We start from the raw sequence: 19,867 nt of genomic DNA, 5'->3' as shown, positions 1-19,867 counted from the left end.
TAAGCGCAGAAACAACAGAATCCCTTGTCACTGTGTTAACATTGTACTTTACAGAGAGGAAGCCTCACAGTGCTGCTGTGCGGAGAAAATGGCCTGGTCGCTGCACTTGAACAAGTTTTCCATCATGGGTTCAAATCTGCCCGCATCTTTCACAAGAATGTCTTCATCTGGGACTTCGTAGGTAAATTAAGTAGATGCATGTTATTATAAAGCCACTGAACTCAGGAAGCGGGACTGGAGAGATGGCTCAGTGGTTAAGATCACCTACTGCTCTTCTGAAGGTCCTGAATTCAAATCCCAGCAACCACATGGTGGCTCACAACCATCTGTAATGGGATCCGATGCCCTCTTCTGGTGTGTCTGAAGATAGCTACAGTGTACTCACACATAATAAATACATCTTTAAAAAAAAAAACAAAAAAAAAACTCAGGAAGCCAAAATTTTGAATGAATAAAAAGTTGTAATAAAGAGGCCGGGCGTGGTGGCGCACGCCTTTAATCCCAGCACTTGGGAGGCAAATGCAGGTGGATTTCTGAGTTCGAGGCCAGCCTGGTCTACAGAGTGAGGTCCAGGACAGCCAGGGCTACACAGAGAAACCCTTCTCGGGGGAAAAAAAAAAAAGTTGTAATAAGCAGGCAGATCTCTGAGTTTGAAGCCAGCTTGGTCTACAGAGTTCCAGGACAGCCCGGGCTACACAGAGAAACCATATCTTTAAGGGAAGGGGAAGGGGAAGGGGAAGGGGAAGAGACAGGGAAAGGAAAGGAAAGGAAAGGAAAGGAAAGGAAAGGAAAGGAAAGGAAAGGAAAAAGGAAAGGAAAAAGGAAAGGAAAAAGGAAAGAGGCAAGGAAAGAGGCAAGGAAAAAGGAAAGGAAAGGAAAAAGGAAAGGAAAAGAAAGGAAAAAGGAAAGGAAAAGAAAGGAAAAAGGAAAAGAAAGGAAAAAGGAAAAGAAAGGAAAAAAGAAAGGAAAAAGGAAAGGAAAGGAAAAGGAAAGGAAAAGGAAAGGAAAGGGAAAAGGAAAAGGAAAGGGAAAAGGAAAGGGAAAAGGAAAAGGAAAGGGAAAGGGAAAAGGAAAAGGAAAGGAAAAAGGAAAGGAAAAGGAAAGGAAATCCGGGTGATGGTGCCCCACGCCTGTAATCCCAGCACTCTGAGAGGCAGAGGCAGGCAGATTTCTGAGTTCGGGGCCAGCCTGATCTACAGAGTGAGTTCCAGGACAGCCAGGGCTATACAGAGGAACCCTGTCTTGAAAAAAACAAATCCAAAAAACCAAAAAAAAGAAAAGAAAAGAAAGTTAATAATAAACTAGTATATTTTGGGCTTCTGAGGGCTCAAAACATAGCGAGTTTGATACCAGGGACCTACAAAGTGGAAGGAGAGTACTGACTCCCACAAGTTGCCCCTACACATACACACACACACAAAATAAGTATTTAATAAAATAGTAGTTTGCAGTGATGGCACATTAGTTAGGACATGCTTCTTTTCCAGAGAACCTGCATTCAGTTCCCAGTATCCACACGATGGCACACAACTCTCTTTAACTCTCCTAGAGGATCTGATGTGCTGTGCTGGCATCTGAAGGCACTGCACTCCTATAGTTCACAGACAGACATACAGGAAGGCAAAACATAAAATAAAGATATTAGTTTGGTTAAAGTAAATCTTTAAAAGCATGCTAATTTTGTGATTTCTTTTTGTTTGCTTTTGTTGTTTTGTTTGTTTGTTTGTCTTTAGGTATATAGAATTCTAGAACTCTCAGTTTGTTTAAAGGTCCGGTGAATCATTTTGTGTTGGCAAACTAGGCCAACATGAACTCAGATCAGAGCTTTCCAGCACAGAAAGGAAAGTTGCCAATGAGCCTGAGTGCTTTCCCCCTTTTCTAAAAACCTTAGAGTTTTGCTGCTCCCAACACAGATGTCTACCTACTTTGTCTCTCTCCTCAGAACTACTCCATAATGTCCATTTATGATTATTTAATAATCTTAATTAAGGCAGCTATCCTAGAATAGGGGACCACCTTAATTGTCAGATGGCTGTGGTGTTCTTATTCCTGGAAGGGTCGACTCTTAGAAGATAATTCTCCTTTCCTTCCTTTCTTCCTTTTCATTCCTCTTCTTTTCTTTTCTTTTTTTTTAATTTTTTTTTAAATTTTTAATTCTTTTGCTTTTTCATACCAATTTCTATTTCATGAAAGTATTTAAAAAGAACAAACTTTCAACCTTCTGTAATATGGTCTTGATTAGAATATAAATTCCTCCCAGGCTGTGGTGGCACCTGCCTTTTTGCCTTTTTTTTTTTTTTTTTTTTTTTTTTTTTTTTTGATTTGGATTTGTTTTTTTTGAGACAGGGTTTCTCTGTATAGCCCTGGAACTCACTCTGTAGACCAGGCTGGCCTCGAACTCAGAAATGCGCCTGCCTCTGCCTCCCACAGTGCTGGGATTACAGGCGTGCGCCACCACCGCCCGGCTGGCACCTGCCTTTAATCCTCACACCAGGGAGCTTACTGTTCAGATCTTGGTAATTCATTATGAAATAAGTGAAAAAGTAATGGTTTGGGTTAGAGGGCTGACGATGAAGCCAAGCCTCAGTAATGTTTCCAGAATAAATTAGATGATGACTTTTACTGCCTACAAAGTTTTTTTTTTTTTTAAAGATTTACTTGTTTATTATATGTAAGTACGTAGCTGTCTTCAGACACACCAGAAGAGGGCATCGGATCCTATTATGGATAGTTGTGAGCCACCATGTGGTTGCTGGGAATTGAACTCAGGACCTCTGGAAGAGCAGTCAGTGCTCTTAACCACTGTGCCATCTCTCCAGCCCAAAGATTTATTATATGTAAGTACACTGTAGCTGTCTTCAGACACACCAGAAGAGGTTGTCAGATCTCATTACAGATGGTTGTGAGCCACCATGTGGTTGCTGGGATTTGAACTCAGGACCTTCAGAAGAGCGGTCAATGCTCTTAACCACTGAGCCATCTCTCCAGCCCGACAAAGTTTTGGCATTTCTATAAGTAACTGTTGTACTGTGATGTGATTCTGCTTTTCTTCCTCAGAGAAAGCAGTGGCTTATTTTGAAACCACGGACCAGATTTTAGACAATGAAGATGATGTGCTCATTCAGAAACCATCATGCAAAACCTTCTGCCGCTACGTGAATGCTATTAACACTGCACCCAGGAACATTGGGAAGGACGGAAAATTCCAGATTCTGGTTTGCCTGGGAACAAGGTACAAAGTCAAAGTTATGCTTTCCTTATTTTTGTTACATGGGTAACTGAGTCTAGAACAGGTTAGACCAGGTTATGTCCTTTTCTCTTGGCTTTCTTCATCCCAACTTTTATTATGAGATTGCTGTTTTCTTGGTACCTTCCTGTTACAGTAGCAACTGATTTACACTATTTTTTTAAAAGATTTAAAGATTTTTATTTATTATATGTAAGTACACTGTAGCTATCTTCAGACACTCCAGAAGGAGTCAGATCTTGTTACAGATGGTTGTTAACCACCATGTGGCTGCTGGGATTTGAACTCAGGACCTTCAGAAGAGCAGTCATCTCACCAGCCCCAACACTATTTTTTTTTAACAATTTTTTTTTTTTTTTTTTTTTGGTTTTTTGGATTTGGTTTTTCTCAGACAGGGTTTCTCTGTGTAGCCGTGGCTGTCCTGGAACTCCCTCTGTAGACCAGGCTGGCCTCGAACTCAGAAATTCGCCTGCTTCTGCCTCCCAGAGTGCTGGGATTACAGGTATGTGCCACCACCGCCCGGCTTTTCTTTTTTTTAGGATTTCTTTTATGTACATGAGTACACTGTAGCTGTCTTCAAACACCAGAAGAGGGTGTCAGATTCCAGTACAGATTGGTTGTGAGCCACTAGATGGTTGCTGGGAATTGAACTACTCAGGACCTCTGGAAGAGCAGTCAGTGCTCTTAACCACTGAGCCATTTCTCCAGGCCCCGATTTGCCCATGTTTAAAATAGATTTCTGTGTTTTTATTTTGTGTATAAATTTTTTGCATTGTCAGGAGTTGTGGCTCTTACCATTAATCCCAGCAGTAAGGAAGCAGAGAAATGCAGATCATCAGTTCAAGGCCAACCTGGTCTACAAACTGAGTTTCAGGACAGCCAGGTCTATCTACAGAAAAAAAAAAAAAAAAAACCTGTCTCTCAAAGCTAGAAACAAACAAATGCGTAAATAAATGTTTTTCCATGGATGTGTGTATGTGCTAAGTGCCAGGTGCCTGCAGAGACCAGAAGAGAGTGGGTCCTGGAAAAATGAGCTAAATATAGAGACCTGATTTCAAAAACCAAAAAAACTAAACAAACGAAAGAGGCAAAGGGATGAATTGTTCAACAGAAAATGCTTGCCTAGCCAGCACTTACTTAGGAAGAATTGATGGATGCTGAGTTAACTAGCCAAGTAGTTAACTGAATGAAAAAATTAAATAGGACATCACTCTCCTAAAGTATGGAGCCGATTCCTACTGAAGAGACAAGGGAAAAAGCAGGCAGAGTGAAGGACATGGCCTAGGAGAGGAAAGAAGTGGGAAGGAGAACAGAGTAAACACTGACTGAGAGAGGCAGCCTGAGCCAAAAGACCTATCTAGTCAAAATGGATGAGTTATCAGTAATCAGGCACGCCTGTGATCCCGGCACTCTTGGAGGCAGAGGCAGGCGGATTTCTGAGTTTGAGGCCAGCCTGGTCTACAGAGTGAGTTCCAGGACAGCTAGGGCTATACAGAGAAACCCTGTCTTGAAAAAAACAAATCCAAAAAACAAAAAAAACAAAACAAAACAAAAAGTAATCAGGCCAAGGGAAGGGAAGCCTACCCCTGGGAGGGAGAGGGTTAAGGTAGGGGCAAGGTTAGAAGTACTGGGAGGAGCCACAGGTACTGAGTAAGACCTAACATTTACCTAGTGGACAGGCAAAAGAGGCAGCTCATGGGAAAAGGGTGGGCAAAGAAAGTTCAGGCCCTTGCACCAGGGTCTCTGAAGAGAAGAATCAGCGCCTACATGGTACAAGTATGTTCTATTGTTACACCTTGCTGAGAATGAGGATGTTTTTACACAACAAGCCTGCAGCTAGGCTCTCTGACTCCCAGGCAGGCAGAATGGTGGAGTACTGGACGTGTTGCCCTGTACTCCTTTTTACATAAACTCACTGACTGTGCTAACATTAACACAGAGGCTGGACTGTGCACCATCCTACCCTCCCAAGTGAAAATACTAGTGTGTGTACATTGTGTGCTGTTTTTGCCTAACCTGTGGATCATAGTTTGTACCAGAACAAGCCAGGTTCAGCCACCAATCCTGATTAAGCCAAGTAAAAGAGCCTAATTAATAGTGAAAAGCAGGAGCTGGAGAGATGGTTCAGCAGTTAAGAACACTCACTGCTCTTCCAGAAGACCCAAGTTCAGTTCCCATTAGCCAATCAGGAAGCAAATAACCCAGTAACTCTAGCTCCGTGGGCTGAGGCCCCACTAATGGCCTCCATAGGCACAATACACACATGGCACACAAGCATACAGAGAATTTAAAGTTTAAAAAGCATAGTGAGGGGCTGGAGAGATGGCTCAGCTGTTAAGAGCACTGACTGCTCTTCCTAAGGTCCTAAGTTCAATTCCCAGCAACCACATGGTAGCTCACAACCATTTGTAATAAGATCAGATCCCTCTTCTGGTATGTCTGAAAACAGCTACAGTGTACTCATATAAATAAAACAAAATTTTAAAAAAAAGCATAGTGAGAAGCAGAAAGAGAGATTTATTCAATGTGGCCATATTGGGAAAAGAGATAGAAATCTCTTTCTATCTACGCCCAGTCTTCCCAGGGCCCTAATTTGAGGAACAGGATTGAATAGGAAACAAAAGTAGTCTCACCAGGGTGTGGTCTCACTTGTCCTTGTCTAAACTCCAAGTTTCTCCTGCAAGGTCTCAAGGTACAAACTGTAGGTCTCTCCCCCCCCCCCCCCCCCCCAGGTCTCTTTCTCTGACTGCGCCCAAGATTTCAATCTTCTCCCGGGAGAACATTTTTGTGGGAAACTTTTACTTTACTTTACTTTATATTGAGACGGGGTTTCACTTTTAGGTCTGACTAGCCTGGAACTCGTTGTATAGACAAGGCTGGCCTCAAACTCACAGAGATCTCCCTGCCTCTGCTTCCCAAGTGTTTGGACTCAACAGGCATGTGCCACCACAGCTGCTCCTAGGAGAACTTAATTTGTTGTGGTATTGTTTCCCCCTGTACCGATGACCTCCAGGGTCTTCCCCAATTTCTTTTCTATTAGCTTCAGAGTGTCTGGCTTTATGTGGAGGTCCTTGATCCATTTGAAGTTGAGCTTAGTACAAGGAGACAAGGATGGATCAATTCTCATTCTTCTGCATGCTGACCTCCAGTTGAACCAGCACCATTTGTTGAAAAGGCTATCTTTTTTCCATTAGATGTTTTCAGCCCCTTTATTGAGGATCAAGTCAAGTGGCCATATGTGTGTGGGTTCGTTTCTGGATCTTCAATCCTGTTCCATTGATCCTCCTGCCTGTCACTGTACCAATACCATGCAGTTTTTAACACTTTTAACAGTATTGCTTGAGGTCAGGGATACTGATTCCCCCAGAATTTCTTTTGTTGTTGAGAATAGTTTTAGCTATCCTGGTTTTTTGTTATTCCAGATGAATTTGAGAATTGCTCTTTCTAACTCTATGAAGAATTGAGTTGGGATTTTGATGGGTATTGCGTTGAATCTGTATATTGCTTTTAGCAAAATGGCCATTTTAACTATATTGATTCTACCGATCCCTGAGCATGGGAGATTTTTCCATTTTTGGGAGTCTTCTTCCATTTCCTTCTTCAGAGTCTTGAAATTCTTATCATACAGATCTTTCACTTGTTTGGTTAGAGTCACCCCAAGGTACTTTATACTGTTTGTGGCTATTGTGAAGGGTGTCATTTCCCTAATTTCTTTCTCAGCCTGCTTATCCTTTGAGTATAGGAAGGCTACTGATTTGCTTGAGTTGATTTTATAACCTGCCACTTTGCTGAAGTTGTTTATCAGCTGTAGGAGTTCTCTAGTGGAGTTTTTGGGTCACTTAGGTAGACTATCATATCATCTGCAAATAATGATAGTTTGACTTCTTCCTTTCCAATTTGTATCCCTTTGACCTCCTTATGTTGTCTAATTGTAGTATTGTTTCAACTGGCTGACAATTAAAGGGAAAGACACGAGGGGGAGCCAGTTATACTGTATCTCTTAGAGCTCAGATGCTGTGTCTGTTCCGTCTGTAGGGATCACCTGCTCCCACAGTGGATTCCATTGCTAGCAGAATGTCCTGCCATCACCCGAATGTATGAAGAGAATGCACTGCTTCGAGACCACATGACTGTCAACTCCCTTATCCGAATTCTGCAGACCATTCAGGATTTCACCATAGTCTTAGAAGGATCACTAATCAAAGGAGTGGATGTGTAAAGCTGCCGGCAGAAACTCTTCACCTACCCCAGGCTCCTGAAGCTTCCTCAACTATGGGGACCTCTCTGGACGGGTCTGACCATAGAGAGCACTGCCGGGGCTGTGCACTAGAAGCCCCAGTTTGAACAGTCTCCACTCTGCAGACAAGGCAAAGTGCTGTATTGTAGTTCATTTGAACCTGAAATTTAGTATAAAATAGAGTATTTTCATGTGTTAGAAGTGTGTAAATATGCTATCTTTAAGAAATTATATTACTCTAATAAGATACTTTTCTTAGATTGAATATTCCTGTGACTTAAAATAAGTAGCTTAAAAATGTTGGGGGCGGGGAAAGAGGTGCTAGTCAGGAAGAAGCCAGTAAATGTGTACATAGTGCAACCCAGGCAGGCTTCTTTTTCCCTCCAGGTCTCACAATGGAACCAGAATGCTTTGTTCTGAAGCAGCCATCCCTCCTGGAGTCCCATCCTGTGTGTGGTGAATGTATACAGCTTTACATAATATACAGCAGTCCTCATTGTTCCTTTTAAGTTATAAACCATTTAATACATTTGAATTATGAGTCATTTTTCTAGTTTTAGGAAAGTTTTTCAGTTGACACAAGAAAATGATATAATTAAAGTATTTTAAATATCAAACCCCAGTAAGGCTTGGTGGCTCACACCTTTAATCCCAGCACTAGGGAGACGGGCAGGTATATCTGAGTTGCAGGCCAGACAGAGTTACATAGCAAGACCCTGTCTCAACACACACACACACACACACACACACACAGGGGGGGGGGGGGGACCAGATCCCAAGAGCTTGGCTAATTGGAAAGCAAACACAAGATGCCTGAGAAGCATGGGGTTTTAGCTTCTTTACTTTAGAAGGATTAGCCTGGAGGCTTCGTTCTTGGAATTTGTATTACTGCTCTTTGACAAGGTTTTTGAGATAATGAATTTTAGTATCAGCCATATAGACATAACTGCAAGAAACAGTGTGACAGTGGAAACAGTACTTCAAACTTGGCCATCTAAACTCTAACTGGAGCTAAACTACCAGCCCAGTCTTTGTTAAGTTCCAGCCACTCCCTCTGTCCGCCCCATCCCCCTCTCAAGAAATGGAAGGAATGTGGAAGAAGGAGGAGGTCTCAGTGTGATTTGGAATGCTTTTGTGAAGGTATTTGTTGACCATGATAATGCAAATAACAGAAGCAGAGAAAAAGAATGAAGCCTTTCTTGGTGTTTCTGGGAAATGTAAAGCAATTGGCCCAGAGAAGTTAAAAGCCACTGCTGCAAACTGAGAAGCGAATTTGACACAGAGACAATGTAGGAAGCCGTGAACCTTGCTAGTTTGATAGCTTATTTATTTTTTAAGTTAAATAAATGTTAGCGACTCCATTAATCTTTATCTCTTTGTAAGTAAGTTGCGGAACTCTAATTAGGCACTGATACCTTGTTAGTAGCAACATTGCCTCAGCAGAGCTCCAGGTTTTATTCCCTGTTGTAGCTGAAAACCTGAGCCATGGCCTCTCAGGATCCGTGTGCAATCTCAGGGCCCTGGGCTCTTGCCAGCAGTGAAAAAAACTTTCCTTATGTACTGGAGGAAGAGACTAACAGATCAAGTGCCTCATGCCCTTTATCAATCTATTCAGCCAAGGCACAGCACCTGATACTGTGAAGAAAAGGGTTGCCGAGGGTACATTTACAAACCCGTGGGAAGAAAGGCTTAGAACACGTCTCTAGATAACCTGGCTTGTTTACCTAAAATAAGAGTGTTTATAGTAGAGCGAGGCTATTCTAGACACAGATCTACTATGGGAAACATCCAGAGGTTAGATACGGACCATTCCAGGGTTTTATTATTGTCTTCTCCCCATAGGGCCATCCTGATCCTGAGCACTCTAAATCAGTATTCCACAGCCTCTTGATCTTATAGGCGAAAACAGAACTCTCAAGAATCAAAGGCATTGTGTTCTCACCCTCTCCCCCTTGACAACACAAGGATTAGAATTTACGCTTTTTACCACACCCGAGTGCCTGAAACCAACCTTGGAGACATTCTTACAGGCTTTTCTCCTGTTGAATCTTCAGCCAACTGTACAGATAGGAAGCTGTATTTTAGTGATACATAATGGTAAGGATGGAAGCTTGCGTTAAATTGTTTTGTTGTTGTTTGTCAAACAAGATCTCCCTGTATATCCCTGGCTGGTCTTGGAACTCCATTTGTAGACCAGGCTCACCTGGAACTCACAGAGCTCTACCTCCTAAATGAGGGGATTCACGTGAGTGCCCTGCCCAGCATACTATTCTTAATCTTTGAGGCATTACTTCAGTTGTTAAAATGGGAGCAGAGTTGCGTTCCAGCTTGAGTTTAAAACTGTTACCTAAAAAGTAGTACCAAAAAAAAAAAATTTACCTATAAAATTTTTTGTTCCACATGATGAACTTTGGATGGACTGGTAAAATAACTGATTAAAAGCACCAAGCATTGTCTCAGAAGGCCAGCCGTATGCCTTGGTACAGAATCTGCTCAGACTGCTGGGCCTCATGGGAGCTGCTTGACTGACCTTAGCTAATTCTTTTCAATTTTCCACTGGTGATAAATCTCAGCCTTACAGAATAAATTTAATATGTAGAAACACCGTAAAGACCTTAGGGTGTGATATAAAATAAAAATGTTTCCACTGAATGTGGGGTTACCCATTATAAATGATAAAGAAGTAAGACTTCTCATGGGACCTATAACAAAAATCAGTATGAAAAATACTTTACAGTTGTAGCAGATTGCTCAGAACAGATGCATATAATCATACAAGTTGACTTCTTTAAGGACCATATAACAGGCACCCTTCTTGCTCTGCTATTAAAAGAGAAAAAGAAAAAAAAAACTAGTACAAAGCTTTAGAGTCACCTCATAGTGAATGAAAATCAAAAACTACTTCTTATTTGTATGTTTGTGCAAATAAATTTAAAGCAAATACCTGGGACCAAAATTAATATTCCACATAGTAACTTAAAAAATAAATCATTTTAAAGTTAAGTTTGCAAGGAGAGATGGTTAAGTGATTAAAAGCACTGGCTGTTCTTGCAGAAGACCCAGGTTCAGTTGCCAGCACCCACCTGTTACCTCACACCCACCTGTTACTACAGTGCCAGAGGATCTGATGGACTCTTCTAACCGCCTTGGGCACCCAGCATAGTGAACATAGATAAATGCAGGCAAAACACTCATAAAATAAAACAAATCTTTTTTTAGAAGTCTTATTAACTGTGCAGTGGCTGGGGATGTAACTCAGTGGTAGAGTGCCTGTGTAGCATATACAAAACCCTGGGGTCTGTCCTCAACAGGCACAAATAAAATTGTGCTTTTTTCAAAAGCATATTCTCCAAGTATTTTTCTTGAGCACTAAAATCTCTAATCTTAACCTTCATGTCACCTTTCTGGTGGCCTTACAGTGGCTTGTGTATTATATGTGAAGAGCTCTCCACGCTTTAGGAGAAAGGTACCTTAGTACCGCACAATGACGGAGCTTCTCCAGTGAGGTGGAATTGTGAGTCAGGCGGCCAGGAACAAGTGAAGACTACTGACCTCACCCTGTTTCCACTGGGAATGAAAATCTGATAGAGGAAACCTAAAATTTACAACGTTGAATTTCATCTAAAATTCATTTTAAATGTTTGTATTTACTGTACCTTTTCTAGCTCTGTGGGATTTATTTAACATGACTTTTTAAAGAATTTATTTTAATGGACTTCTATAACACTGTATGAGTAATAAACTTTTGCTTCTACTTCCTTTTCTGACAATAAGCATATGTATAAATGTAATGAAAAACAGATTAAGACTATACATAGCACTTTATGTCTGACATGTGTCAATATCTCTAAAATAGGAGGGAGTAGTAGACAAGGCCATCAGATCCCCAGAGAAATATTTCACTGCATTGGGAAGAGAGTTCTTTATAATGTGAAATATCTTCTAAGAATAATGGCTTTTCAATAGAGTATTCATTTAGGAAATTGTGTTTTCTCTGAAGTTTACAGAAGCTAGCCTACCCTTTTCATGGTGTTGAAAGGGCATTCTGAACTTATATATTTCAGTATTAACACACCTTTATTGATTGACAACAGAGGACTCTACTGCTTTGATAGAGTAAATGGTATCTCTGTGTCTTTTGTTTGGTTGGTTTAGTTTTGCTTTTGGTTTTTTAAAAGGAAGAGTCTTTTTACATAGCCTTGGCTATCTGAGACTCACTCTGTAGACCAACCAGGCTGGCCTTGAACTCATAGACCTCCACCTTCCTCTGCCTCCCAAGTGCTGGAATCAAAGGCCTGCACCACCACACCTGGCAAGCATCTGTGTCTTTAGAGATCTTTGTTTCCTTCTCTCTCTCTCTCTCTCTTTTTTTTTAAGATTTATTTATTATGTATACATCATTCTGGCTGCATGTATGCCTGCAGAGTAGAAGCTCATTATAGATGGTTATGAGCCACCATGTGGCTGCTGGGAATTTGGGAATTGAACTCAGAACCTCTGAAAGGACAGCCAGTGCTCTTAACCTCTGAGCCATCTCTCCAGCCTGAAATCTTTGTTTCTTATGTAACTTTTTTTTTTCATTATCACTTAGTATAACTGGGAGACAGAAGAAAAATAACTTGTGTCCCTTATTTTTAAAATACATGTACAAATTTGCTGAATCAGATGGACTTAAGCTTTTTAGAGAGGTTTGCTTTCACAGTGTGATGAAAGGAGGAGTTGGAGTGGAGCTCAGGGTTATGTGGTTAACATACTTACACAAGGCCCTGAGCAGCACTCCAGCAAAAGAGAAAAATGATTATAGCCCCCCAAATCTGATGTCTCTCTCTCTCAAGGATAAGATCAAATCAAATTTTATTTCAGAAGACACATTGAGGTATTCATATTTATATCAGACTGAAGAAAAGTTCATCAAATCAACTTCCCCGTCTTTGAAAGGGTTCTGTCATGTCCTCAGCTATGTAGGAAGTACCATGCTTAGTCTAGTTACCAGTGGGTTGGATCCAAGATGTATCTTAAACAAATATTAGCATAGATAGTAAGGCATTTCTGTTGTCAGTCAAATGAGGATATAAAACATTGAAAAAAATTTATGCTACACTTGAGCCACATATAAAGATAGCCTATGTTTCTGTTGGTGGTGGTGGTTTTATTTTTAATTACTATTTCTGCATTTAAATTATACTGTTTTCCTTTGTATTATTAACAATGTATGTCAGAACTGGAGTTGTCTCCCCTCCCCCATTTGAACATAATATAAAATCTGAAGAGTATTGTGATGTTAAGCACTTTAACATATCAGACAAACTGACATGGGTTTTCAGGTTTTGGAGTACATTTAAATATGACTTTTCATGCTTTGTTCTTTACAAATAAAACTGTGGGGTTGATACTTTGTTGTTTTGTTTCACTATTGGTGGATCTTACTAAAAGTTTCATAACATAAGAGACTTAAAAACCAGAGATAAGGGGGCTAAAGAGATGGCTCAGCAGTTAAGCGCACTGACTGCTCTTCTAGAAGTCCTGAGTTCAATTCCAGCCACCACGTGGTAGCTAACAACCATCTGTAATGGGATTTGATGCCTTCTTCTGGTGTGTCTAAAGTCAGCTACAATGTACTCATATACATAAAATAAATAAATACATAAATTAACAAAAAAAAACAGAGATGAACTAAAATCATCACAGAAAAGGAAGGAAAGAAAAATCTGCTGAACATAGGATTATCCAGTAAGGGTAGGGGAGAGTGAGCTCAACCTTACCCCATGTAGAAAATATAGAATTGCTCTATTGAGGCCCTCAACTTAATGAGATGAATTCTACTCATGTAGTGGTGGACACTCTGATCAGCAGAAGTTCAATTTTGGGGTGTATTGGGGTGCTGGAGATCAAATGCAAGGTCTTGCACATGCTGGATAGAGTTATACTTTCACTTCTTAAATACTAAACTTATTTTTAAAAAGGGGGAGGGCAATTAATAGTGGTACACCTTTAATCCCAGCACTTGGGAATCAAATCTCTCTGAGTTTGAGACCAGCATAGTCTACATAGTCTATGCCATCCAGGACTATGAAGCAGTATCTGTCTCAAAAACAAAACAAACAAACAAAAAACTTTCACCAAAACATCTGGAATAATGTTTAGCCAAATATCTAGGCGGCCTGGCCCATTTAAATTGATGCATAAGATAACCACTGTAAACAAGAAAACATGATGAGAATGTTCTGAGCAATACAAATCTGTAAACCAGGTACATCTGTGCAATTGTACATTTAGTGTTCTCTCCTGCCACCTTGGGGATCTTGGAATTGAACTTAGGTTGTCAGGCCTGTATGTATGGGACAGGGACCAAGGATTGGGGGGCAAGGGGAAGGCAACAGTCATGTGATGAATGCCTGGTGAGGTGACTCAGGAGTGAGAGGAGCATCGTCCTGTTAGACCTGGGTTGGGAGGAGCAGCCTCTGCCCTGGCCTTGGTTCTTTTTTGCCATTTCACAGGTGTTCCCGGAGCGATTTTAGATTTAATGCCCTGTATGGGAAGATCAGGACTCTAGGAGCTGCAGGAGCCTGTGGCACCTAGCTCTCCATCCAGCCTTGTCCTTCCCAAGGTTGACTTCCCCATCCCCTACGTGTATGCAAATATCTGTACCATCCGACCTACCTCACTGAGCACTCTTTTACTGTGTATTCATTTCATCAACTCAGTTCCTCTAGAGAATCTTGACTTTAATCTACATAGGTTCTTGGGATTCACATCCTGCTTGTCCTACTAGTTATGGCTCCACCTACTTGGCCATTTCTCTACGCCCTCCCCTTCCTTAAATATGTTTGGGTTGTTTGGGGGTTTTTTTGGTTTTGTTTTTTGAAACAAGGTCTTCCTTCTTTTATGTAGCCCTGACTAGCCTGGAACTCACTATGTAACCAGGCTGGTCTGGAATTCACAAAGATCTGGCAGCCTCTGCCTCCAAGTTCTGGGATTAAAGGTGGTTATCTCACCTAGCTCAATCCATTTCTTTTCAATATACATGCTTGTTTTTTATGTTATAGCTTGTGATAATTATTGTCAACTTATTGATAGATTATTTCTTTGCCAGTGAAATGAGCCAATTCAAGCCAGATTGGGTTATATTAAGGGCACTTTTATTAGGAAGCTGCTCTTGAACAGAGTTCATTATCCCCAAGGACTGAGGCCAGGGAAATTGCCAGGGGGAAAATGGGGGGATGGGTAAGGAGGAGAGAGAAAGAGAAAGGGAAAGGGCGCTTGCACAGAGAGAAGGGGAGGAAGAAGGAAAAAGAAGAGGAGGAAGAGGGGAGACCCCAAAATGTCTGGACTATATAGGGAAAGGGAAGTCTCTTTTTTTTTTTTTTTTTTGTTGAGTTTTTTTGGGTTTTTTTTTTTTTTTTTTTTTTTTTTTTTGGTTTTTTGAGACAGGGTTTCTCTGTGTAGCCCTGGCCATCCTGGAACTCACTTTGTAGACCAGGCTGGCCTCGAACTCAGAAATCTGCCTGCCTCTGCCTCCCAAGTGCTGGGATTAATGGCGTGCGCAGCCACCACCACCCAGCAGAAAGAGTCTCTTGGTAAAGGGCAAGCCAGATCCTGGGCTGGGAAGTTCAAGGTTGAGCAGGGTATGCCAGGTAGGTAGTGAGATTCTGGGAGAACCTGGAAGCCAAGTCTGCTTCAATATGTAAAATATGCACCTCAGTCCACTGTCTCTAGAAATGAAACACAGCATCTAGAATCACCTGGAGATAGACCTTTAGGTGTTCCATAGCTAGGATCCTGTGGAACTGACATGCATTCACCTTTCTTTTCCTGATTATAGATGCCATATGTATTAGGGTTCTCTAGAGTCTCAGAACTTATGGAATGTCTCTCTATATTGAGGGAATTTATTGTGATGACTTACAGTCTGTTGTCCATCTAATCCAACAATGGTCAGCTGTGAATGGAAAGTTCAAGAATCTAGTAGTTGTTCAGTCCCAAGAGGCTAGTTGTTTCAGCTGATCTTCTGTAGCATTAGATTCCAACAGGTATGCTGGCAAGTAAGTGCAAACCGGAAAAGAGTGAATCTTCCTTCTTCCAAAGTCCTTACATAGGCCTCCAGCAGAAGGTGTGGCCCAGATTAAAGGCGTGTGCCACCGCGCCTGGACACCATATGACGAGCTGCTTCACGCTTCCAATCATGGTTTTTTTCTCCATGATAGACTGTATACTTGAACTGAGAGCCAGAATAAGGCTTTTATTCTTGAAATTGTTTTTAATCAGAGTATTTTATCACAACAACAGGAAAACAAATTAAAACATAACTAGAAAAACATTAAAAACAAAAGTCTCAGGCTAGAGAGATGACTTAGCAGTTAAGAGCACTGATTGCTCTTCCAGAGGTCCTGAGTTCAATTTTCAGCAACCACATGGTGGCTCACAACCATCTGTAATGGGATCTGATGCCCTCGTCTGGGGTGTCTGAAACAGCTACAGTGTACTCATATAAATAAAAAATAAATCTTTTTTTTAAAAAAAGAAAAGAGCCAGGTGGTGGTGGCACACACCTGTAATTCCAGCACTCTGGCAGAAGCAGGTGGATTTCTGAGTTCAAGGCCAGCCTGATCTACAGAGTGAGTTCCAAGACAGTCAGGGCTATACAAAGAAAAAAAAAAAAGCCAAAAAAAAAAAAAAAGAAAGAAAAGGAAAGAAAAGAAAGAAAAGAAAAGAAAGATCATATTAGGATGCGTGATGATACATTGTCAAAAAAAAAAAAAGAGAAAGAAAAAAGTCTCATGTTGGCCACGGATTTGATATGTCATTCTGGAAGATGTCCTTGAGTCCTGGACCCTCTTGCCACCATCTCTCAAGTACAGATGTAGAGTTGTGTGCTCTAATTCCTAGTGATTTTTTTGTTGCCGTCATAAATGATTGGTTTCTAATTATTTACATTTCTTTTTGGTGGGGTGGTTTTTTGGATTTGGTTTTTTTCGAGACAGAGTTTCTCTGTATAGCCCTGGCTATCCTGGAACTCACTCTGTAGACCAGGCTGACCTCGAACTCAGAAATACAGCTGCCTCTGCCTCCCAGAGTGCTAGGGTTATAGGTGTGCGACAACACCGCCCAGCTACATTGCTTTTCTTTTTTTTTAAAAAAAAGAGATTTATTTATTATATGCAAGTACACTGTAGCTGCCTTCAGATGCCCCAGAAGAGGGCATCAGATCTCATTACAGATGGTCGTGAGCCACCATGTGGTTGCTGGGAATCGAACTCAGGACCTCCAGGAAAGTATTCAGTGGTCTTAACCGCTGAGCCATCTCTCCAGCCCCCTACATTTCTTTTTAAAGCATTATTATATTTTATATGTATTGAGTAGTTTGCCTGCCTGTGCATGTATGTTCCAAGCACATACCTGGTGTCTGAAGAGGTCAAAGAGGGCATTAAATCCCCTGGACAGTTTCTAGTACAGATAGATGTGAACTGCTCTGCTGTGTGGGTGCTGGGAACCTAAACTGGGTTCTTCTGCAAGAGCAGCAAGTGCTCATAACCTTGAGGCATCTGTCCAGTCTTCTTTCCTTCCCTCAGATACTTACATTCTTTTTTAAGATTTATTTATTTATTATATGTAAGTATGCTATAGCTGTCTTCGGATGGTTGTGAGCCACCATGTCGTTGTTGGTATTTGAACTCAGGACCTTTGGAAGAGCAGTCAGTGCTCTTAACCGCTGAGCGGTCTCTCCAGCCCAAGATACTTACATTCTTTATCCATCCTTTTGCTTTATCTGTCACGGTTGAAAGACTAGCTTCCCGAACCATTTTGACTGAGATTCAAACTCTGCCACTTATATCAGTCAAGGCCCTAAAGTCCATTATTTATCGCTCTCTGAAATCAGTCTTCTCTTTGTACTATCAGACTCCCCATAGAATATTAGTGCCTGGAAAGATGACTTGTCTCATTGTTTGTTTATTGTGGTTTCTAGTTCTGGGAACTGGGAACAGTGCCTGGTACATAAAAACAATTCTGTCAGGTGGGCAAGGTGACCCCAGGTAAAAAGAACAATACTGGTTTACTTAAGAAATAATTCTGGCAATACCTATACTTTGTAAATCTCCTATCTGTCTAAACAACCAGACTTACAGTCTACTGTCTCTGTTTAAATTGCCAAACATGTAACCTGAGGCTGGGACCCAAAAGAGATTTAAAGATAGTGTTGTAGAATGAATAAGCGTAGTGTATATAGGTAGTAAAATCTTCTGATTGGTACCAACTCTTACTTGGACCTTAACCATAATCATCCAGGAACTTTAGTAAAGAGTGACTGTCAGGGTTTAGAAGCAGAAATAGTACCTTGGTGGACTGACTGGGGGCTGAGGTTCTCCCTGAACACTGGGCACATATTCTACAGGGAGTTACTACCTCACACCCTAGTAACAAATCTCACAATTTGTTTTTAACATTTATCTTGAGTGTGTGCATGTGTGTAGGATGGAGTATAGCTGTGGGAAGTTGGTTCCTTCCTACCACCATGTAGTTTCTGAGTATCAGACTCAAGTTATTAGATATGTTGGCAAGTGCCTTTCCCCACAAAATCTTTGTTGTGTTGTTTTGCTTTTGTTTTGTTCTGAGACAGGGTCCCTCTATGTAGCTCTGGATTTGTCCTGGAATTCATTGGGTAAACTAGGCTGGCATTGAACTCACAGAGCTCTCGCTGCCTCTGCCTCCTGAATGCTAGAACTAAAGGAATATGCTGCCGTGCCTGGACTTACTCAGAATCTTCTGTTGACCCTTAATACTTTGCTTGTGAATGGAAAAATAAAAAGGAAAGGACATGACATGACTGTTTCTTGGTATGATGGAGGAGAAAGTTTACTGTAGATAAAAAGGGGAGCATAGCCAGAGGCAGAGACATCTGGGGTAGTCCAGAGTGTACATTATCAGACTAATCTGGGACATGTGGGTACTGTTGTGTTTTATAAAAAAGAAAAAGCTGGGCGGTGGTGGGGCAGGCCTGTAGTCCCAGCACCCTGGGAGGCAGAGGCAGGCAGATTTCTGAGTTCGAGGCCAGCCTGGTCTACAGAGTGAGTTCCAGGACAGCCAGAGCTATACAGAGAAACCCTGTCTCGGAAAAAACATCCAAAAAGAAAAAAGAAAAAGAGGAGCAGGAAAGATGGCTCAGTGGTTGAGACCACCAGCTGCTTTTCTGAAGGTCCTGAGTACAAATCCCAGCAACCACATGGTGGAGCACAACCATCCATAATGAGATCCGGCTCCCTCTTCTGGAGTGTCTGAAGACAGCTACAGTGTACTTAATAAGTAAATCTTTAAAAAAGAAAAGAAAGAAGCCAAGGATATGTTTGGTGGAGGCACAGTATGGTGAGGGGGAAGGGGTGTTTCTGCTGGTCCATGCTGAGGCATCCCTTCTCTTAGAGGTGCCAGATATTATGATGGTATAGTATTGAATAGAGTTTATTTAGGGCATGGGGAAGGGAGTTGAGGAACAGTAGAGACAGAGAAAGTGAGAGGGGGAAGGGGAAGAGAGGAGAGGAAAGGAGGAGAGGGGATAGGAGAGGAGAGGACATCTGGAGAGAAGAGAGTGGGAGGGGAATGGGAAGAGAAGAGACAGAAAGGGAAGAGAGGAAGAAGAGCAAGAGAGGAGGGGTGAACATCCTATTGAGTCAGGCATATACCTGGCTGTTGCCAGGTAACTGTGGGGCGGAGCCTAGAAGAAATGCCAACAGGTAGAGGGGGAGGGAAAGGGAGAGAAGAGAGGGAGACGATAAAGCAGACCAGAGGGTACAGGAGGCCAGAGGTACAAAAAGGACCTGGTAACCAAAATGGCTGGATTATATAAGGAAGAGCCTCTGGGGGAGCAGAAGCCCAGTTCTTGGGCTGGAGACTTCAGAGTTGAGGGTGAAGTCTCCCCTCCATACCCCTTAACAGGTGAGGACTGAGGAATGCTGGGAGGATCTGGAGGCCAGGTCCACTTTGGCATGTTAAACAGTCACCTCAGCTGCTTGTCCTGGGTTTGAAATTTAAGAGTATTAGACTAAGAGCAAGATTCATGTCTTGCTCTCTATCACCCAAGCTAGTCCACATTGCAATCACCCTGCTTCGCCTTCCCTAATGGCTGGAGCTACAGGTGTGTGCACTGCACCTGGCCCTTTTATATCACTGAGTTTAAAGAACACTAACCTCAAAGTCTATTGCTTCAGAGTAGCAAAGACAGCAGGTCATGAAGCTTTTCACTCACTTCCACTCTAGGGTCTGAGTCTAAATTGAGCCCCAGAATCTGAGCTCCTCTGAGATGCAAATGTACTTCCTCCTGCCTAGGGGAGTGTATGGGTTATTATGCTGTTTATACAACCCACACTACACCCTCACAGGAGCCAGGCACTATG

The 19,867-nt window shown here is 41.7% G+C and overlaps 1 protein-coding gene across 2 annotated transcripts in view; it reads left to right on the top strand.

Annotated features, from left to right (window-relative positions):
* Window positions 1-12,876, top strand: part of Dennd5b (DENN domain containing 5B) — a 130,438-nt gene extending 117,562 nt beyond the window's left edge. For both annotated transcript variants that reach the window (XM_052175333.1, XM_052175334.1), the window contains 3 exons: window positions 55-181; window positions 3,058-3,232; window positions 7,283-12,876. In XM_052175333.1, coding sequence (XP_052031293.1) covers window positions 55-181; window positions 3,058-3,232; window positions 7,283-7,466 — 486 coding nt within the window. In that variant the 3' untranslated portion in view covers window positions 7,467-12,876. The remainder of the gene's footprint in view (window positions 1-54; window positions 182-3,057; window positions 3,233-7,282) is intronic.
* Window positions 12,877-19,867: the final 6,991 nt, after the last annotated feature.

The sequence above is a fragment of the Apodemus sylvaticus genome, chromosome 2, assembly GCF_947179515.1.
Source record: "Apodemus sylvaticus chromosome 2, mApoSyl1.1, whole genome shotgun sequence".
NCBI lineage: Eukaryota > Metazoa > Chordata > Mammalia > Rodentia > Muridae > Apodemus > Apodemus sylvaticus.
This window is presented reverse-complemented; position numbering and strand designations above follow the sequence as displayed.